The 21,630-nt window shown below is 39.1% G+C and overlaps 2 protein-coding genes across 4 annotated transcripts in view; both read left to right on the top strand.

The window, feature by feature from the left end:
• Positions 1-14,931, top strand: part of LOC107221606 — a 133,995-nt gene extending 119,064 nt beyond the window's left edge. The window contains exons 160-187 of one of the 2 annotated variants that reach the window (XM_046734410.1): positions 457-774; positions 867-1,172; positions 1,261-1,566; positions 1,645-1,968; positions 2,456-2,785; positions 3,676-3,996; positions 4,173-4,445; positions 4,534-4,725; positions 4,831-5,184; positions 5,266-5,478; positions 5,731-5,928; positions 6,053-6,247; positions 6,330-6,698; positions 6,854-7,081; positions 7,268-7,456; positions 7,573-7,785; positions 8,037-8,219; positions 8,665-9,252; positions 9,341-10,291; positions 10,663-11,031; positions 11,198-11,398; positions 11,647-11,895; positions 11,998-12,186; positions 12,514-12,755; positions 12,845-13,115; positions 13,551-13,789; positions 13,876-14,059; positions 14,164-14,931. In XM_046734410.1, coding sequence (XP_046590366.1) covers positions 457-774; positions 867-1,172; positions 1,261-1,566; positions 1,645-1,968; positions 2,456-2,785; positions 3,676-3,996; positions 4,173-4,445; positions 4,534-4,725; positions 4,831-5,184; positions 5,266-5,478; positions 5,731-5,928; positions 6,053-6,247; positions 6,330-6,698; positions 6,854-7,081; positions 7,268-7,456; positions 7,573-7,785; positions 8,037-8,219; positions 8,665-9,252; positions 9,341-10,291; positions 10,663-11,031; positions 11,198-11,398; positions 11,647-11,895; positions 11,998-12,186; positions 12,514-12,755; positions 12,845-13,115; positions 13,551-13,789; positions 13,876-14,059; positions 14,164-14,402 — 8,234 coding nt within the window. In that variant the 3' untranslated portion in view covers positions 14,403-14,931. Of the gene's footprint in view, positions 1-456; positions 775-866; positions 1,173-1,260; positions 1,567-1,644; positions 1,969-2,455; positions 2,786-3,675; positions 3,997-4,172; positions 4,446-4,533; positions 4,726-4,830; positions 5,185-5,265; positions 5,479-5,730; positions 5,929-6,052; positions 6,248-6,329; positions 6,699-6,853; positions 7,082-7,264; positions 7,457-7,572; positions 7,786-8,036; positions 8,220-8,664; positions 9,253-9,340; positions 10,292-10,662; positions 11,032-11,197; positions 11,399-11,646; positions 11,896-11,997; positions 12,187-12,513; positions 12,756-12,844; positions 13,116-13,550; positions 13,790-13,875; positions 14,060-14,163 lie in introns of both variants that reach the window. The other variant, XM_046734409.1, reaches the window with a different exon arrangement.
• A 4,196-nt stretch (positions 14,932-19,127) lies between these two features.
• The window catches only part of LOC107221607 (sodium- and chloride-dependent GABA transporter ine), a 34,503-nt gene continuing 32,000 nt past the window's right edge, over positions 19,128-21,630 (top strand). The window contains exon 1 of one of the 2 annotated variants that reach the window (XM_046734411.1): positions 19,128-20,541. In XM_046734411.1, the coding sequence (XP_046590367.1) occupies positions 19,778-20,541 (764 nt within the window). In that variant the 5' untranslated portion in view covers positions 19,128-19,777. The remainder of the gene's footprint in view (positions 20,542-21,630) is intronic. The other variant, XM_015660653.2, reaches the window with a different exon arrangement.

Here is a 21,630-nt window from a genome sequence, read left to right as displayed (position 1 = left end):
ATATATAATATTCTTTATTAAATTCAACGCAAACCGAGCAACTTCTTTCTTCCCTGACTCTTTTAGATTTTATTGCCTTTGTGCTCAATTCTAACAGATATTAAAAGGATTATCCATAAATTATTTTATATTTTCCCAAGTTGTTTAAGGTGACTTCAACACAGACATGCTCTAATTAAATTAACTGAGATTGTTACAATGCATGCATTTTCTTTATATCAAAGAAAAATAGAGCTTTTTTCAATCATTTTTTGATATTTCATTGAAACATTTTAAGCTTTGAAACAATCCCTGGTTAATACCGTCAACACTTACTTTTAATTCTACACAAGGACAAATGAATTGAAAAGAATCAGAGAAATCCATCGTTCTATTGCACATGAAATATCCGATATATATTCATTAGCTTACAACACAACCATTTTGTAATACTGATATGAAATTTTTATATTTTAGAATTACCTGAGCCTCCACGAGTTGATCCTTGTCTACCGTCACCGTGTGGTCCATTTTCTATATGTAGAGCTATAGGGGACAGTCCATCATGCTCTTGTACACAAAACTATATTGGCTCGCCTCCTAATTGCCGCCCTGAATGTGTAATTAATGAAGATTGTCCAAGCAACAGAGCTTGTATAAGAGAAAAATGTAAAGACCCATGCCCAGGATCTTGCGGATTAGGAGCACAGTGTAACGTAGTTTATCACACCCCAATGTGTACATGTCCAGAAGGGTTCACAGGAGATCCGTTCAATAGATGCAATCTAACACCACGTAAGCCTTACCGTTTTCAGCTATCTCTTACAGGTTCATCAACAATTTTTTACAGGCTAATGTAATATGATATACTTGTATAATTACTGTAGCAATAAAACCAGTACTGACGGATCCATGCAACCCATCTCCCTGCGGATCGAATGCCAGATGCGATAATGGTTCATGCACTTGTTTGCCCGAATATCACGGAGATCCGTACTACATGTGCCGACCAGAATGCGTCTTAAACACCGATTGTCCTTACAACAAAGCTTGTATTCGTAATAAGTGTGTCGACCCTTGCCCCGGCGTTTGTGGTCAAAATGCCGAATGCAACGCTATAAATCATGTACCCATGTGCAACTGTTTACCGAACTATGAAGGAGATCCGTTCAGTTTCTGTCGGATCGTTCAAAGTAAGACTACATACCATGTCCCCATTGCATCGTCCACTGAGCACATATCTGAGCAATCGTAACTCCTTTTCCGTTAAATTTCTCGTAGAAACACCGGAAGTGAATCCTTGCAATCCATCACCCTGTGGGCCAAACAGTATTTGCCGTGAACTATCCAATCAAGCTTCATGCTTGTGCCTTCCTGAATATAACGGAGTGCCACCCAACTGCAGACCTGAGTGTTCGGTCAGTTCTGACTGTGAGCAAAACAGAGCATGTATAAATCAGAAATGTCAAAACCCGTGCATCAATACTTGTGGTCAAGATGCTCTATGTACCGTGCGCAATCACAATCCCATCTGCAGTTGTCCAGAAAAGTACACTGGCGATCCGTTCGTTTATTGTACACCTATAAGTGAGTTTTATCAGGTTACATTTGTGTATCAAGATCTATGAAATGAGAGAAACTAATTACAAGCTTCTTCGAAAACAGAGCCCTTATATACTCCTGAACCAACGGACCCTTGTAACCCGTCGCCCTGTGGACCAAATTCTCAGTGCACGCGAACTACTGCCAATACGCCCTCATGCTCCTGTGTACCGCCCTACTTGGGGCTCCCACCAAATTGTAGACCCGAGTGCGTTGTTAACGACGAGTGCCCTGCCCATGAAGCCTGTATTAATTTGAAATGTGGCGACCCTTGCATAGGCTTATGCGGAGCCAATGCATTATGCGATGTTACTTTACATCAGCCACGATGTTCATGTTCCGAAGGATATACAGGAGACCCATTTACAATATGTGCAATTGTACCATGTAAGATTTTACAAATGAATTATAATTGCCAATCACAAAGCTTAGAACAATATACGAAGCTTTTATCAGGTGCTTGGTTTTGAACATTCAAATAATATTGCCTCAGATGAAGTATAGCTTACATCCCTGCCACAAAATTACTCTATTGCGTTAATTAGGCGTCTTTCCGTAATCGGTTTACAGTACAATACTGCGTACCTACGATAAACATTAATCCACCTCTTTGCGCTTCTATTTACCCAAATTATCGCATATATTATTGCCCGCTTTTAAATCAACTATAGTGATTATTTTTTTTTACTTTCTGCTGAACTAAAAATGTAATGTAAGACCGCTAGCATTGAATATTCAACTGCTTTTAAGCTTCAACTACTATTTAACAAGTTTGCCAATACACTAATTATTGCCATATCAGATGCTTTGCGTATTAATATTTACATATCATGCTAATTAGAAATGCTAATTCGTGTGTTCTTTTTCATTTCAGTTGAGCCGGAAAAACCAATAGCTCTGTTAACACCGTGTAACCCATCGCCATGTGGAGCCAATGCGTACTGTAGAGAAAGTTATAACGCAGCTATATGCGAATGCCAACCAGAGTACAGAGGCAACCCTTACGAAGCATGTAGACCAGAGTGTTCTATTAACAGTGATTGTCCAATGTCGCAGGCTTGCATACGAAATAAATGCCAAGATCCTTGCCCCGGCACGTGCGGCGTTGGTGCAATCTGTAGAGTCTCGAATCATGTTCCTGTGTGTTCTTGTCCTCCAACTACTGTTGGTGATGCATTTAGAATATGTCAAGCTGTTGTTGAAGGTGAGTCTTATTGTATATAATTACATATGTATATCGGAGATTCCATTTAAAGTCGATTACTTTATTTCGTCACTTCTGTCATACATGAGGTTGAATGGTCAGACAAAATCTGAATATTGACCGTCTGAATCAAAAGTTAGGAGAAGAGAAAAAAAAACTGTTGAAAAAATCTGCAACATTTTTATTGGCGCCAATTACAATGAATATGAAAGAAAGAATATCCATACTATAATAATAGACATGAATCTGAGCAAATTCAAATAACACTAGCTAAGATATTGTTTTGCTCGCTGATCTTGCTGTATAATTATTGTGGTGGGTATTTCTGTACGCACTTGCAAGGTATTAAATTCACATATTCTGCTGGCACAAAAATATCGTAAATACTACGTAAAAGTAAGAGAGTAAATAGCATTGCTTGAGTAGGCGAAACATACTTTTTCCAACTATCAGCATAGTGGCAATTCTTTTCCATCTGACTTCGAGTCATATTAGCTGACATTCAAAACGTTCGCAACATATATTCAACACTCCTCCGTACGGAGACCGTTATTATAGAGCAATTGAAGTCTACAAAATCAAATAATTTTTAAATATCTGTTCTTTTTTTAAATTTCAATCTTATCGACAGTCACATTTGCATACACAATTCTATTCATCTTGTTTATGAAATCAGTCAATCATAGACAGGTTTGCTGAATTATTTTATGATTTATCATATTTATAGAAGGTCTCTTCCTCAACCTTCTTTCTCCGAAAGTTTGGATAATTTTTGATTTTTAGCAATACTGAACCCTGTCTTTTAAATGTATCATATGAAACATGTCATGAATTGAGTTTTACTCACTTCTTTAAGCATCATTCATACATGTGCTGCATAAAACTTACAGATTCCAGAGAAAAAGATCCATGCAATCCTTCACCATGTGGACCAAATGCCATCTGCCAGAGGCAAGGAATCACAGTTTCGTGCGTATGCCCACCAAGTTTGTTGGGTGATCCGTTTAGTGTCAGTGGCTGTAAGCCTGAATGCGTATTGAGCTCTGATTGCCCTGGAGATAAAGCTTGTATTAGCACAAAATGTGTTAATCCTTGTTTACAAGGTATTTGCGGATTTGGAGCCGAGTGCAAGGTCATCAATCACAGTCCACTGTGCAGTTGTCCTCAACCAAAAGTTGGCAATCCATTTGTTGAATGTTACGAAATCAAAGGTGAGTTTCAAGCGAGATTAGGAATGAGACCACTAAATTGATGCATCCAAGATCTACCTTGGATCAGTGCTAAAATAATGAAAACCATTGCCTGCTTGATGACAGTTTCACTGAAATTTCAATACTCTTTTTTATCTCAGAATAAGAAAGTATGTTGTTTCTTCAATTTCCATTAGAAACCGATCCGTGTAATCCATCTCCATGCAATGCCAACGGAGAATGCCGTGTAAGAAACGGAGCTGCCGTGTGCATATATCCAGAATGTGTTATCAATCAAGATTGTCCACGAAACAGAGCTTGTTACTCTCAGAAATGTAGAGATCCATGCATAGGAAGTTGCGGTATTAATTCGTTCTGCCAGACCGTAAATCATGCAGCTATCTGTTCATGCCCAAGTGGTTATATAGGAGACCCTCAAATACAATGTAGACCTCTCATGATTACTGAAGGTAATATCGTTTTAAATATGATTACATTATTGCTTATCAATTTGGTCGGCTAATGAAACGTTTTTACCACCTTGATTATCTTGCTCAGATGTTCCAAAACCCGAATGTACCAACAACGAAGATTGTGCAAATGACAAAGCCTGCATAGAACAGCGATGTATCAATCCTTGCAGCTTGAATTCGTGTGGCCAGAATAGCGTTTGCCATGTTCAATTGCACAGAGCAATTTGTGTGTGCAATGATGGTTTCACTGGCAATCCGCAACAGAATTGTTATGAACGTGAGTGAAAAAAAGCCTATTTCTCACCATCTAATTAATTGTAATAACTGAATTTTAGTATTTATGAATGTTTAAATTTTGACAAAATAATTGTTTCTCATATAGTTGGATGCCGTAACGATGACGAGTGTTCACTTAGTCAAACGTGTTACAACAAAGAATGTATCGACGCATGTCTGATCACACAGTGCGGCTCAAATGCCATGTGTCGTTCGAATGGTTATCATAAAGCTCATTGCTATTGCCCTGATGGATACATCGGTGATGCTTATCAAATATGTGAGAGACCTGAATGTACAGTGGACAGCGACTGTGCGTTATTCTTAGCTTGCCGCAATACGAAATGTGTAGATCCATGCGATTGCTCGTCGTCAGCTCAATGCTCTGTCTTCAACCATCAACCAACATGTAGATGTCCACCCGGATACATTGGTGATCCCTACAAATCCTGCACACTAGGTAATATAAATATCGATTTTATTTATGGTGACAATAGTTTACAACGATAAAGACGGAGATTGTATAAACTCTGTTTTGCAGAACCAATATTCCCAGCACCAGAATGTACCATGGATGCAAATTGTGCCAGTAGGCTGGCGTGCTTCAGTGGAACGTGTAAAAATCCATGTGACCAATCGCATCCCTGTGGCACCAACGCTAAGTGCACTGTCATCGACACATTACCCATGAGGACAATGGTTTGCGAATGTTTACCAAACTTCATCGGCGATGCACATGTTGCCTGTACACCAGGTATTTACTGCATCCACAAATGGAGAATTTTTTATCAGTATCATTTCATACTAAATATTGCAATTATATTGTTTCAGATTACTAACATCAGCATGCTTGTAATATATCCTGTAAATTTTGTAGTATATGTATAATACAACCAATTCTGTTTCACTTGCTTTCTTTTCGGTGCAGCATCATTTTTCATTTGCATCTGTTGTCGAATTATTTAAAATACGTGTTTATAATTTTATTTCAAATTTCAATTTTTAGTTGACAAAGCTATCGAACTTGGCTGTAAATCTGATTCGGATTGTAGTCCAAATACAGCATGTTTGAATCGTCAATGTATTGATCCATGCACTACGAGACCCTGTGCAGCCTCAGCTGAATGTCACGTGGATAATCATAGGCACACGTGCCAGTGTCCAACGGAATTTACAGGCAACCCACTATCATACTGTTACAGAGGTAAGTAATCCAAATATATTGATAATTCGTAATCATGTACTTATTATCACAAATCTTGCTAATTAAGTTTTATCACGTTTCGACACAATTTTCATCCCACAATTAATAATATCCTTGATTATAGAAAACGAAGCTTTACCAGAGTGCATATCAGACCTAGAATGTTCTATAAGCCAGGCATGTCTGAACAAGCGTTGTCAAGATCCATGCTTGGGTAATTCTTGTGGTTTGAATGCAAAATGTGTCACCATAAATCATCACCCAACATGTAATTGTGAGCAAGGATTTGCTGGAGACCCGCAAGTTCAATGCTTTAGACGTAAGTTTTGATGCAGTGGGAAATGAATTTTGATGAGTTTGATAATATTTTGCATCCACAAATATACTTCTTGTATTCACAGCGGAGTGTAGAACGGATAATGATTGCCCAGTGGATAAGGCCTGCAGAAATGCGAATTGTGTTAATCCTTGCTCAAACGAAGAAATACTGTGCGGACGTGGAGCACAATGCACTGTTTTCTCTCACAGAGCTCAGTGCAGCTGCCCGTCAGGAACTCAAGGAAATCCACAAGTAGCCTGTGTTACAGGAATTTGCCAGTATAATGAAGATTGTGGGGATCACGAAGCGTGCGACAGATTAAACAGAGTTTGCAGACCCGTTTGTGATTCTGAAACTTGCGCAGAAACTGCAACGTGTCTTGCAAGAGATCATCAACCAAAGTGCGTCTGTGCACCCGGAACAGTAGGAAACCCATATATAGAATGCACAGGTCAGTTGTAGGCATGTTTTGTAGAATGACGCAGATGTTATCATGAATGAATAGTGTAGCTACCGAGGCTCTTCAGATTCATTTTAACTTTGCTACAGCCAATCATTAGCATTTATAAAAAAAACTTATATTTAAAAATATGCTACAAATTTTAGGAGAACCTAAAGAGCCGAACGGAATTCGTCCACAATGTACAGAAGACGCTGAATGTCGTTCAGGGTTGGCATGTATCAATGCAAGATGTCAAGACCCATGCGCTTCTAGTAATATGTGCAGTAATGATCAACAATGCAGAGTATTAGACACATTACCACTGCGCACGATGATATGTCAATGCCCAACAGATACAGTCACTGATGATAATGGCAATTGCAAGAAGATTCGTAAGTATTCAACATATTGGTCTTTGTAAAAATAATTATAGAAGTTTACCCATCGTCTGTGGATTATATTCGTTTGAAAAGTTTATTAACATAAGTAGAAACCAAACAAGTGAAAGATTTATTGAATTTATTTAAGTTGATTTCATGTGTGAATAATGCGGGAAAATATCATTATTCATTTAGCAGTGAACGACGTTCAATGTCGTTCCGACCGAGAATGTAGTGATCCGGAAAAATGCGACAGCGGAAGATGCGTCGAAGCTTGCCGCTTGAATCAATGTGGAATCAATGCTCTATGCAAATCGGTATCGCACAATGCACTCTGCTCATGTGCTCCAGGATACACTGGAAATGCGCACTTCGAGTGTACGAATGGTGAGTAATATTTGAATCTCGTTTCAAATTCATAACTAATTGATCATGTAAGAAATAAAAATACAATTAGTTCAAATGGTCACACACAATAAACTGAAAAAAATTCAACTCCTCAGAAGGTAGAGAACCAATGCCAGGAATACAACCAGAGTGTTATGCCAATGACGAATGTGCGACTGACAAACAGTGCATTAATTATCTTTGCGTAAATCCGTGCGTTGCTGGTGACCCTTGTGGAAGAAACTCTTTGTGCCATGTAGACAAGCATAATCCAGTATGCAGATGTCCAAATAATTACATGGGCGATCCTAAAACGGAGTGTATACCACGTAAGAAAATATTTCATTTAATCATGTACAAATAATCAGATAAGCAATTTGCAAACTATTTTACTATATTTATTTATTTATTTATTTAATATTTCCACGAGTCGAGCCTTTTTACATAAAAATGACAATAAGTAAAAAAAAAAATCCTGGATTGGCAAGAATACATTATTCTTTTTCGTAGTTTTTTTTTATTTTTTTTTTTTTTTTTTTATATATATATATTACTTTCATTATTTGTATTCTGTCCTCAGCTTCACTTGTCGTTGGCTGTGTATCGAACAGCGAGTGTGCTGGTACTGAAGCATGTGTCAATGGCTTGTGCACCAGCCCTTGTAACTGTGGACCAAATGCTAAGTGTACCGTCAGCAATCATTACCCATCTTGTGTTTGTGCTCCTGGATATTCTGGAAACCCACAGCTCAGTTGTACTAAAGGTAAGATATTGACCTATGCAATTATCACTCAATTTAGTATACACGACTTATATGCAAATGACAGTTTGAAGAGTGGCAGAAGATTGATTCAAGTTATGAGAACTTTAGAAAATTAAACTTTATAGAGTTCCATGAGCATAATAGGAACTAGACTGAAAGCTGCACAATGAAAAAATTTATTAGTGCTTGCGCAAGCTTCTAAACAAAACTGTTTATCACGAAACACTGAATTTGGTCCTCAAAGATATGTGCCAGACTCCATAAAATTTTATTCTGAAAAGACATAATTTCAATTCTCTTTCATCCACTTTTTTATCTTGTAATAGATAAGTGAACACAATTAATCAATTTTTAAATAGAAGCAATAGTGATTTACTATACGTATAACCGATTTGTTTGTAGACTAGGTCAATTCATAATGACAATGAAATTTTTTCGTGTTTAGTGGAATGCGAAACGAACAATGACTGCAGTTATACAGACACCTGCTACAACGGTCAATGCGTGAGCCCATGTATAATTGAAAACAATTGCGCTATTAACGCTGAGTGCTACGGTCAGAATCATCAAGCGTCATGCCGATGCGGTGTTGGATTTTATGGAAATCCCGAAGTACTGTGCGAGAGACCAGAGTGCCACAGTGATTTTGACTGTCCTCATAATCTCGCTTGTCAAAATATGCGTTGCATAAATCCTTGCCTCGATCGGTCACCTTGTGCACAAAACGCCATATGCTATGTACAGAATCATGCAGCCGCATGTCGATGTCCCGAATATGCACCTACTGGAAATCCATTCTCGTATTGTGAAAAACGGATCGTGATTGCTAACAACACTCTAGAGTGCGAGAAGGATATTGATTGTCCCAGCAAGTTAGCTTGTATCAAAAATAGCTGTCAGAATCCGTGCGCAATTATTAGACCATGCATGGAAAATGCCCGTTGTGATGTCTTGGATACCACTCCAGTAAGAACTATGACCTGCACTTGCCCTGAAGGATGGATCACAGATTCAGATGGAATATGCAGACCTGGCAAGTTCTTTTACAACTCATTTTTCAAATTCCATGTTACTAATCAAATTCACATCACGAAATTAATAAACCTGGTTTCATATTGCAGTATTGTTGGTTTCGACTGCCAGCTGCACATCGGACGATGAGTGTCGACAAAGTGAGTCATGCATCAACAGACTATGCCGGGATCCATGTAATTGTGGCGCAAACGCAGTCTGCTACGTTAAAGACCACAAGCCTGTATGTTCCTGTGAACAGGGTTATCAAGGAAATCCAAATCTGGTTTGTCACTCAGTTGATTGCCAAGCAGATTCCGATTGCACAGATGACAAGTCTTGCGTAAACAACAACTGCGTGAATCCGTGCTTACTTTCGAATCCTTGTGCTATAAACGCTGAATGTTATGCTACCAACCATGTGACCAACTGTCGCTGTCGCAGCGGATATTATGGTAATCCGTTGGAGAGGTGCTTGGTGATTGGCTGTTACACCAACAGTGATTGCTCTGACGATCACGCGTGTATCAACATGCAATGTATTGACCCATGTCTTCGTGATAGACCTTGTTCGCCACGCGCAGAGTGCAGATCACAAAACCATATACCAGTGTGCAGATGCCCGCCACAGTATAATGGAAACCCATACATCAATTGTCAGCCAATAGAAGAGCCCGAATGCCGACAAGACGGCGACTGTCCGACACAACTTGCATGTCTTGATCAAAAATGTCAAGATCCATGTCCCGTCATACACCCTTGTCAGGATCCATCCAAATGTGAAGTACTGTCCACTTTCCCTGTTCGCACAATGATATGCGTATGCCCAAGCGGATATGTCAGTAGTGGCAGCGGCACGTGTCAACCAACGGCACCTATCATAGCGATCGGAGAGTGTACGAGAGATACAGACTGTGCCACGGACAAGGCCTGCATTAACGCTGTATGTAGAGATCCTTGCAACTGCGGAGCATTTGCTATATGCCAAGTTGTTAATAATAAACCAATCTGCTCTTGCGAGGATGGATATGATGGGAATCCAGAAATACAGTGTGCACGAGGTAAAGAATTTTAGTACATAATTGTTCTTGCTTAAGTTTTATAAATACGTTCATTTCTACATTCATCTTATGCAACGCAATATTGTCAAATTCTGAATTACTTTGTACCAAAGTTAGAAGCAACAGACCAAATTGCTTTTTCCTCACCAAATGAAAGTTGTTATGATTTTATGTGTCATTATGAATCACAACACACCGTTTATGATCACAATTTCGAGCAAATCAAGTATCACGTATGGCAACTCCATAAGCATAGTCTTATTATTATGGTGTAGTAACGGAGCAGAACATGATTTTATTCATACTACGGCATATCAACTGTCATAAATAATTATCAGGAAATTTGATGACAAATAATCATCTTCTTCCAGTGCTTGGTTGTCAATCCGATGACGAGTGTATTGGAACTCACACCTGTATCCAGCATAACTGCATACCGGCATGTTCACCGGCATTGATTGATTGCGGAGAAGGAGCAGAGTGTCATGGTATAAACCATAAGGGTATTTGCGAGTGTCCGCCTGGCTTCGGTGGTAATCCAAGAGTCAGTTGTGGGCTGCTGGGCTGCAGAAGTAGTACTGACTGTCCAACCAACAAGGCGTGCATTAACAACAAGTGCGAAAATCCCTGCAACTTTAATGTGTGTAATAACCAGACTGACTGTAATGTTTACAACCATGCCATTGAATGTACCTGTCCGCCGGGTTACAGAGGAAACCCCAAATCTGGTTGCACCAAAGGTAATTTTTTTAACGAAAGTTGCAGATCATCTAATTATGTATTATAGGCTACCCCTAGATTCAAGCCTCAAGTATGTGACAAAGTAAATTAAAAGTTTGATGATTATTTTAGTTTATAATCAATATCTGAACGTTGACTTGTAATGTTGAATTTTGTGACTTGCAGTCGTCGAAACATGTCTATCCGATTCCGACTGCCCATCACAGACAGCATGCTTTAGTGGAGAGTGCGTTAATCCTTGCATTAGGATCGAGCCATGTGGTATCAATGCCCAATGTACAGTACTCGATTCTAATCCAGTAAGGACAATGATTTGCGAATGCCTACCAGGATATCGGGGTAACGCTGTTGTTCACTGTGAAAAAGGTATTGTTTCCTGATTTGTAATGTTTATTGTTCATGAAGCTAAAATATTTGAGATTATGGCATACAGATTGTCTTAACAACAATGCACTGAACTCTGTGGCTTGTAATTATAACACATCGTCAATGCTTGCAAACAAAGGATTCTTCACCGACACTTTATTTATTATACAAAGAGCATAAGAATGAATAGATTCAGTGTGATCAAAATTTACAGCACCACGTGAAGTAACTGTTTCTCTTATTTCCAGAAAATATTTGTCCAATTGAACGTGGTCAAATTCGTAACAACAAAGGCGAATGCGTCTGTCAGCCAGACTTTGCCAAGAATGAAAACGAACTTTGCGTACCCTGCCGCGTCGAAGCTGGTATGAAAATCAACGAACAAGGTTATTGCGAGTGCGCTCTAGATAGAGGAATGGTAATAGATCAGTACGGGCATTGCATATGTGATACTAACCACGGATATTATCTAGATAGGAATGGAAACTGCATTGCAAGTATGTAAACTTACACCGGCATTACAATTATAGTTAATAACTATTCAGTGAACATTTTCCCAAAGAATCTACCCATAATCCGATTGAATATGTCACTTTCAGGAGGAATATCAAAATGTATGCAGGACAATGATTGCGACGACGATAAATATTGTGAACAAATTACACATACGTGTCAAAACCCATGCAACAACAAAAACTGTGGCATCTATGCTCGTTGTAATGTGACGAAACATGAAGCTGAATGCGTCTGCATTAATGGCTACGTCAGAGACGCAAATGGGGACTGCAGTATGTTCATATTTGTTTCTTGCGTACTACCCAGAGAAAATGCGACAGGAGGCACAATTTGAAAACGATTTCTGATAAAATATGCCAGCTTTTTTTTCATCACACATGTTATTACCAATTTGCTCTGTAGCTTAGATCACTAAACCAATATTCAATAATTATTAGTGAACTCCATAAATAAGGTGTGCAAATTTCGGGAAGTCTTTATTGAAATTGGAAGTACTTTTGCTCTACGATCTTCTGTCTCTTTATTCTTTATATTAGCCTTGAAACGGTAAGATAGATAAATTCAGATGAGGTATATTTTTATTGTTGCATTTTTCGCAGTATATAACAGGACTACCAACTTCCGCACCGATTTCCCAGCATCAACAATAGTCAGGTGTCTCTCTGATGGAGTAGAAGTTCAAGTTCGAATGAATGATCGAGGCTTCAATGGAGTAATTTATGTCAAGGGATACAGTAAAGACGAACAGTGTCATCGTGTCATCTCTACACCACGAGATACTTTACCTCAATTAGAAGTATTCAAGGTTTCATTCGGTAATTGTGGACTGGTACACATCAACGTAAGTACATTCTGTTTGTTACTGTATAATTTGTGATTATAAAAAGAAATTTTACGCGCAATGCTCATTAAAAAATGTATTCGTTATAGGGCCAAGCTAGTTTTGTACTGGTTATTCAGAAGCATCCCAAACTTATGACTTCAATGGCACAAGCATACTATATCAAGTGCCTGTACCAAACCGGAGAACAAATTGTCACTCTTGGATTCAATGTTTCAATGCTGACCACCGCAGGCACAATTGCTAACACTGGACCTCCGCCTATGTGTGTAATGAAAATCGTTTCTCAAAATGGCAATGAAATTAGCTCAGCTGAGATCGGAGATAATCTTATACTGCAAGTTGATGTAGAACCTCAAAGTAAGCACAAAAAACTGGCATACAGTTAATTTATTAAATTACAACTCGATATCACTGACAAATTAAAAACGAATTTCTTTACAAGGTATTCAGTAAACAGTTTATTAATTACGATTTATAACCCTTATCGTTTTATCAAATGATTAGCATTTCGTGTTAATTCATATTTGTGTATAAATAATTTAACAACCATATTTCTTAATCTGTATCGGACTAATTTTCAATCCTACAAAGACGAACTATACATGCCCTACGTACACAAATGTATTAATTTTGCACTAATAGACAACTCTTTTGACCGAAAGATGAATTTATTTCGTGATCTGGTAGACAAAAACAAAAACAATATGCGAAACTACACTAATCCATTGACTGGCAAAATAGGCCTTGAGTGAAATCACGTACTAAAAACAATAAATTATGCATGTATTTCAGCAATTTATGGTGGATTCGCTCGCAATTGCGTAGCTAAAACTAAGGAGGACAACATGGAAAATGAATACGTGGTAACAGATGAAAATGGTTGCGCAACCGATCCAACAATATTTGGCGAGTGGGTGCATGGTCCAGACGGTCGATCTTTATGGGCTAGTTTTAACGCCTTCAAATTCCCTAGTAGCGACAATATAAGATTCCAGTGTAATATTCGCGTATGCTTTGGAAAATGTCAACCGGTAATTTTCGAACCTTTATTTTGATTCTGTTCTTATACCCTTTTTAACAATGTATCGTTTTGTCAATTACCGCTTGTTATCGATAGGTGAATTGCCGAGGCTATAATGCATTTGGCAGACGACGCAGAGATGTGGAACCTGATCCAAACGACACTGCACTAAGTTTAGATGACGAATACGGACAACTTCGAGAAGAAATAATAATTCAATCAAATCTTATATTTACCGCTGAAAGAAAAGAAGAACGATTTACAGCAGATCCTGCCGAGGGTAAATTTACGAAGTTATAATTTATCGATTCTTCCGAAGTATTGTTCAAAATCGATTTCAGTAAGTCAATATTCACGAATTGATATATTTGTCATCATTTCCAGCTCCCTCAGCTCAGCGTGTAGAAGATATTTGCGTGTCTATGGTTGGATTCATCATTTCATTAGTGATTACTGCACTTTTGGCACTAGTCGCGGTAGCTATTGCTGTCTCCTGTTGGTTAATGGCGTATCGTCGTCAGCCAAAGACTGCAGGACCGTTGCCGCATCCCCCAGAATTTCCAAATCCGTTGTTCACTACAGATTCTGTAGCTGAACCATCTCCGGACTATCATTTGTCATAAGTCTGTAGAGATGAATAATTGTGTTAATATAGTTTAAATAGGGGTTGATAGAAAAAAATTACGACATTTCATGGAATACGTTACTGACCATTCGCGTCTTGGTCAGTGCTGCATTTCTCAATACATCTCCTCCAATGGCTAATTTTTTTTTTTTTTTCTATGGGTTCAGTAATCGACGAAAATGTAAGATCGTAAAAAAAAAAAAAAATACAACGTAATTCTCTCATATTGTTCGAATAATGGGAGATTTAATTGGTATCTATGGTGATGGCCTATTCCATTAACTAGACTTACGTAAAACGACGTCATGTCTACCATTGAACTTTTCTACGCATTTCTTTCCTTCTTTTACCTTCAGCCATTGGAGGATTTGATTTATATAAATATCTATTTTTTAAATAAATATGAATAGTTTATTATTATAATAACTTTAATTAACTGTGAAGTCAAATGAATTAGTCTAATATAGATTTCTTACTTGTTATAGAAACGACTGTACATTTTATCTAATAAAATGCTAATAAAAATACTACTAATCTTGTAAATCATTACTTTCACAGCTTTTCATATAATTTGTGGAGTTCTGCTTATAATGTTTCGCATAAGCATATGTCTCACAAACTCAACATGTGCGCTATGGACTGGATTTTCACAGGCGTGAAATTGACGCGATGGCAACTTTACGCACCAGCGCTTCGTCGTCGGCGGGAAAAGTCGCTCATGAAAATGGGTACCGGTGCAATGGCAAAATACCGCGCGTTGAAACCCAAGTGGTTAGATCAATGGATCTCAATTATATGTTTATTCGAAGAATTTAAAAATGTAGAATCTGAAATTGGAAGTGTGAAAAAATGGAGAAATTAAAAAAGTGAGACGAAGTCTAGCTGATGGCGTATTCGGACTGCGCGCAATCGATTCTTCTTGCCAAATTACGTCTTAAAAAGAGCATGAGACCAACAGTAGAGGAATGACGAAGAAAATCTTTCGTTTTTCGTCAGTAACTGATACGTTGCTTGCAGCGTATTTCATAGAGCTTGTCTATGAGTTATATGAGTAGCTCTGTTCGAGATATACAGGTAAGAAAATAATCATATTCATTCTCATTATTCTAAAATCGTAATACATGTAATGCCTTGAAATCAATCGAGTATTGAAATCTTTTTTATTATTGTTTATTGTTCAGAAGAAAGGCCCTGGCCACATCACAATATTATCAGTATGGACTATGTGGCAGTCCATTGTTGAAAATGCAACCGTCGGAAATGTATGCCCCTAAGGCCGGATTACATTTATCGATGCCTTAATCCACGAGGAAATTAGCATCCTTGATGTTCTTGAAATAGATATTACAGCGATTAATACCCGAGACCTTGATGTTAGAGATGTCTTTAACCCTTTCCCGTGCTTTAACGAGTCTGACTCGGGATGAAGATTTTGACCCAAACATGAATACGACCAGCCAGGCTCGTGAACAGATAATCGGGCCAAACATAAACATCACGAGCCAGGCTCGTGGGCATAAACATGGTAATATAACGGTCGCAATGTCAGTTCCTATCGGTACGTCGCGAGAGTTAGTCACGAGTTACCATTGGGCCCGAGTTTCGTCGAATTAAATGGCACGGAAAGGGGTTAAGACCATTACTTTTGAGCGTTTTTGCGAAGCTCATTGCATGGATTTTTCCCGCGTTACCTCCCATTTTGTTACATATCTGCACCAGATATAGGGCACGATCACCTTGTTTATAACCATTGTTCCGGACCTTGTGTGACGGAACTCGGAGGGTGATTTGATCAATGCCTCTTAATTTACTCGGAGGAGAGTCGGAAGAATCCAAATTGTTTATAGTGAGGTGTGATGTATAGTGTGTTCGTCGCGTCAGTTCGGATTGAAGAAGCGAAGACTGCTGATCTGGATCTGGCTATTGACTGGCGGCCACATGGTCCGGTGAGATAATCGATGTTTAAAATCGTAAGTAGTATAGGCGTAGTTTTCAAATTTCATATTGTTAAGGTTTTGAATATTTTATGATTACTGTAATCACAATGGCTATGATATGAGTAAAAATTATGACAATTAAAAAAATTAGTGTTAGATTGGCGACGATTTTACGGTTAGAACGTGATAACAGTGATTGCAAAATGACTACAGTAAGGGGTGACACAATTACTGCTTTAGTGACTAAGCCCTTGACAAATTACGAATCTTGCGGAGACATTACGAGTGGTTCCAGATCAATTAGTAGCAGTTATCAGATTTTTCATGTCTCCATTCGTTTGTTTAGCCGATGTATCAAATCGAATTCGGCCAGAGGTTGCATCGCGGAAAGTCCTTTATCGGGTTTTCTCGATTTATTCTAAAGCCACGCAGATGTAGTTAACAAAAATAATAGAACAATTGGGAGCAATTAAGGAGGAATCAAAGGCAAATGTCAATTCGTTTGAATAACCATCAGCTTGTTCCAAACACTTGCTTGATCTTGGCACCATTTTACTGGGGCTCAAGTGCCCGAAACGCTTGTTTTTTTTTTGCGGGGAATTTTTTTGAAAATTATGTGAGAGCAAATAATAAAAGTTAGACTTAATAAAATAATAATAACAAAGTTAGTTAATAAAAGTTAGTAAATGAGTTTCGTTGGACGCCAGATTAGATATAATTAGATTATGATTCTCAAGTTTACATTTTTTTTATGTGATAATGTATGGCAATCAGGTAAAAGGATAGGAATTCATTGGACATAATAGGTAATAAGCATTAAAAGCATCAATTTCACATCTTTTTTCAACGTGCATGGCACAAAAACTTGGGATAAAGTTCCGAAAAGTCTATAGTTCCGATCAATTTGCAATTACGTAATAAATTGGAATTTGGAATGCATCAATTATAAAACCATGTATCGCAAACTAAGCCCCCCCCCCTCAAACTACATATGTGGTTTATGGTAACTCCTCATTATAATACATCTGGAACTTGAATACAGCGAAAAAAGTGAAACAGAAAAGATTAACGATGATGCTGCGTGTAAAAATGCTAGAAAGGTTTTAGGCGGGAGATATAAAAATGCACTCAGCTAACGAGTACAGTATCACCCTGGTCTATACGCATGGATTAATTGGGTGCTGGTGGAAGAAGCGGGGAAATATTCGTTTAAATCCGGTCCCGATTGTATGCGTTTAGGAAGATTCTACTGTACTCAAGGACCGTTATTGTGTAGTAACCACAACTAAAATTTTCTTTCGGCGTGATGTCAATATGCAATTGGCAGCATAAATTCAGGTGACATACCGTGTGCGCTCAATTACAAGAATTTTGGGATAGGCACACTTATAAATGTTATAAAAGGATTCATGATGAAATTCGTATAGGTGTACAATTTATTGAAATGGCAAAGTTATCTGCAGTACACGCATATGATATCTTGCGCGACACAGCGATATGTGATTATATCTATCGAACACAAACGCTGCGGCACGCAACAGTGGAATTATTTGCGGTGACGATCGAGTATACTTTACTCCGGGAGTTACCAAATAATAATCTCACCACATGGCTGAATTCCTTTTGGATTTAAGTCGATATTTCACGGCTAGTATACACGGAATCCCAATGATGGTAAAATGATCAAAACTTATCGAAAAAAAAATAGAAAAACATTTTAAAAATCAGTTCTTGTGAGTTTTGAACTTGAAAATCAAATTTTCGGGTATTTTAACTATCGTATTTGTGATCAGCAAGTCAAAATACATGGTTATACTAAATTACAAATTGATCAGAGGTATGAGCTTTTCGGAACTTTATCAGAGTTTCCTTTGAAAATGCAAAATAAAGGAAATACTAGAATTCCATATCAAAGTTTAAATATCGATATTTCGTTCCATTCGGTTCAAAATGTTTAAAAATCTAGTAGATTCGCTCGACTGCACCGTACGATGGTTCGTTTTATTCAGAATACAATTTCCTACAAAGTTACTGAAATTGATCGTTTTTATTTTCAGTTGTCAATTCAATATTGCTACTTATTAAACACAATCAATATCGGTGCAATGTTGTGAAATGAATAATTCAACGATGGCGACACGATAAAAAAAAAAACCATTTCCGTAACTGTGTAGATAATAGTCTTCTGAATTAAACGAGTCATCGTAGAGTAAAATCGAAATGATTTGCTAAATTTCTTCGCCGTAATGAAGCGATTTGAAACGGAGCATCAATCAACAGATTTTCGTTCGCAGTCTCAGTACTTTCAAAAACTTCTATCTCGATACAAGCGTGCTAGTATAAAAATTTAAAATATTCTCAAAATAACAACACCGACGTCTCGCCAACCGAACGAAATTTCCGTACACACCCAGTAGATACGAAGTTGATACGAAGCACATGTGCGTATGCGTAGAATCATACAAGTGTTTCCGAGCGAGCTGCGAGTACCTGTTGCTTGGTGGCGTTAACCGGGAGGCAATGTGAGTAAGGTGACGCGAAGGGTACGAGGAGGCGGCAGCCAGCGACTTCGGAGAAGTCGAAGAAGACGAGGTGTTCAACCGCTACTCGTAGAGCTGGCGCGGAGTGAGGTAAGGAAGAAGCGTTGGGGCCCGTCGATCGCACGCAGATATGCATGCATGCCCGCTTCTGTAACATGTAGGAAAGGGAACTACGCAACTGGTGAATATTGTATTTATTAGTTAGGCGCGGTTGGCGCACGGCGGCGGCCTCGTCGCCTCTGCTGATTGCTACGATCGCGTCCGTCTCTTCGCCGGGACGAGGAAACGGTGCCGCAGGCGCGCTTTATAATATCATTATCTTGCTCCGGATTGCACGGGAAACGGAGGGAGAAGAACGCGACGCTCTCCTCCGTCATTCATTGTCTGCCAGTCAGTCAGTCAGTCAGTCAGTTGGACGGACGACTACCGGGTGGTTGGTTGACGGTCCGTTGGTGATTCCCATCAGGTCGACAGGTGTAGGCGGGCATACACGTGAGTGTTGGTGAGTGCTGTAACGGGCGTAATGATGTCTTTTACACCATTGAGAGCCATGACTCAAGCGATCGACGCTCCGCATCGCCGCGTATTGTGACGACGAGCCTGCTTCATTCGGCACTAGATCGACAGCGGCAATCTCGTTATCGAGAAAAAATATACGATCTTTCACTTGTATGGAATATTATTGCCATGTGTTCGAATATTCGATAGTGTCGAGAGATTGGTCAAACGCAGGCTACTGCGAGACGTCGTATACGTAACACCGCGCTGATACTTCTGATAAACGAGATTGTAGTTTTTTGTTTTTTTTTTTCCGTTTACTCGTCGAGATAAATATATCGTCTTACACCGGAACCGACATAGATTGCTAATTTCGTGTTGAAATGAAAGACTAACAAATGGAGTCCTCGAATTCAAACGGTAACGGGGCAACGATGATCAGCGACAACAAAGCCAGTCTTCTCAAGCAACACGCCAACAACAACCGGCTGAATGTGATCGGTAAACAAAACAACATGCGAAAGATGAGCACTATGCCGGAAGAGGACGGTTCAGACGCTGACCCTGACGCCGTGAGTCTGCAGCCGATCCACCAGCATCAGCAAGATCCGGACTCGGACTCGCCGAGCGAAGGAAGAGAAAGAGGTCGCCTCCTCAGCTCTGGAAGTCGCAAAATAATGGTCACACCGGCGAGCATGTCGAGCATAGCTTCGACGAACAACGGCATAAAGCGATCGAGCAGTGGGAACAGCTCGATTGACAGCGTTCACGACGCCAAGCAACCCGCGAGAATTCCGCAATCGCGTCTTGCCGCCTTGGAGGCTGAGCCCCGTTTGTATCGGGACGGTTCAACGCACGGCGCCGGGGGTCGTATAACCCGAGGAATCGAACTCCATGGCAGCCGGCATCGCTATCCGAGCATGCGATCCCTCAAATCCACGGCCGCCGATGACCATCATCAGCACAATCATCACCCGGCTACCAGCTGGGCCTCGATAATTTTCTCCGACGCCGCGAGTCAGTCGGGAAAACCATTCCCAGACTCCGTTTCCATACGATCCCTCGCTTCCATAGGTATGGGGTCTTCGGACGGTCGTAAGCTAACTATCCGCAGGGTACCTACTTCCCCGTCTGAACTACTCAACATGGTACATCCTCCAACGTAAGTGAAAACATGTTCGCCTATGATACATTTTTTTAATTTACCTCATATTGATGTGTACCGAAAATTAGGTTTACCGGCATCCCGTGTTTGAAAAAAGCTGTTTGTCTGATCGTCTATTAATCTCGGTTTTCACCGTTTTCGCACTCGCTGAATCCTAATATGACATCAGAACTTCAACATTCAAAGTAACGGATCTGAATTGGCGGACTGAACTTCAGAAAGCGTCGCCGCGGATTCTTGAGACAATTGATGTGTAATGTTTTTAAGGCCACTGAGTTCAAATATTACATCGAAATTTCTGCAATGTCCACAACTCGTAGGAGGTACCCTTTTCGATAAGAATTCTACTGTTCTTATAAATCTCCCTGAATTTATTCTCCCTGGACAAAAATTTTGATCCGATATACTGATCCATCATTTTGCATTTTGAAATTCTCATGTCATATTTGGATTCAGCGACCTCGAGAACCCAGGTGTACGAATTTCTGCGAAGATGGTTATTCGATGATTATTGCGGTCGCTAAATTCGAATATGATCGCAGAATCTAAAAATTCTTGTATTATCTTTGGTTTCGGTAAGCTCGAAAGCTTGTCTAGGTATACCCATTTTTATTAGCAAATAACCATTTTGCCAAATTTCGTTGCGACATTTGTTGAATTTCAAAATTCTCATATTATATTTGAATTCATCGACTTCGAAAACTGCAGGCAGGATTTTTTTTTTGAGAATATGGCAAGAGCACAAATTGTTTTATCTAAATGCGTAGATACGCGCGGTAAATACTGGTGACACGGCTCTGTTTTTTTTGCGCGCTTATGCGTCACAGACTGCGAAGGGGTTAAGGGAAAAATACATCCAGGATAAGTAAAAGATAACTGGTCCACCGACTCTTAATCTTGAAATACATATAAAAACATCGAATCAACATATTCTTGACATATGAATAAAGCTAACTTACTGGAGAAGATCGTTGTATCGTGTTTGCGAATCAAGGACTGAAACAATTTGATTCGTTTAACCCGTTCAATTAGCATTAATAATTAAATGGAATTAACGTAAATACCTACTTCTTTGTATGCACAATG

This window comes from Neodiprion lecontei, chromosome 3, assembly GCF_021901455.1.
Source record: "Neodiprion lecontei isolate iyNeoLeco1 chromosome 3, iyNeoLeco1.1, whole genome shotgun sequence".
Taxonomy (NCBI): domain Eukaryota; kingdom Metazoa; phylum Arthropoda; class Insecta; order Hymenoptera; family Diprionidae; genus Neodiprion; species Neodiprion lecontei.
The sequence above is the reverse complement of the archived record's forward strand: the minus strand, read 5'-3'. Positions and strand labels throughout refer to the sequence as shown.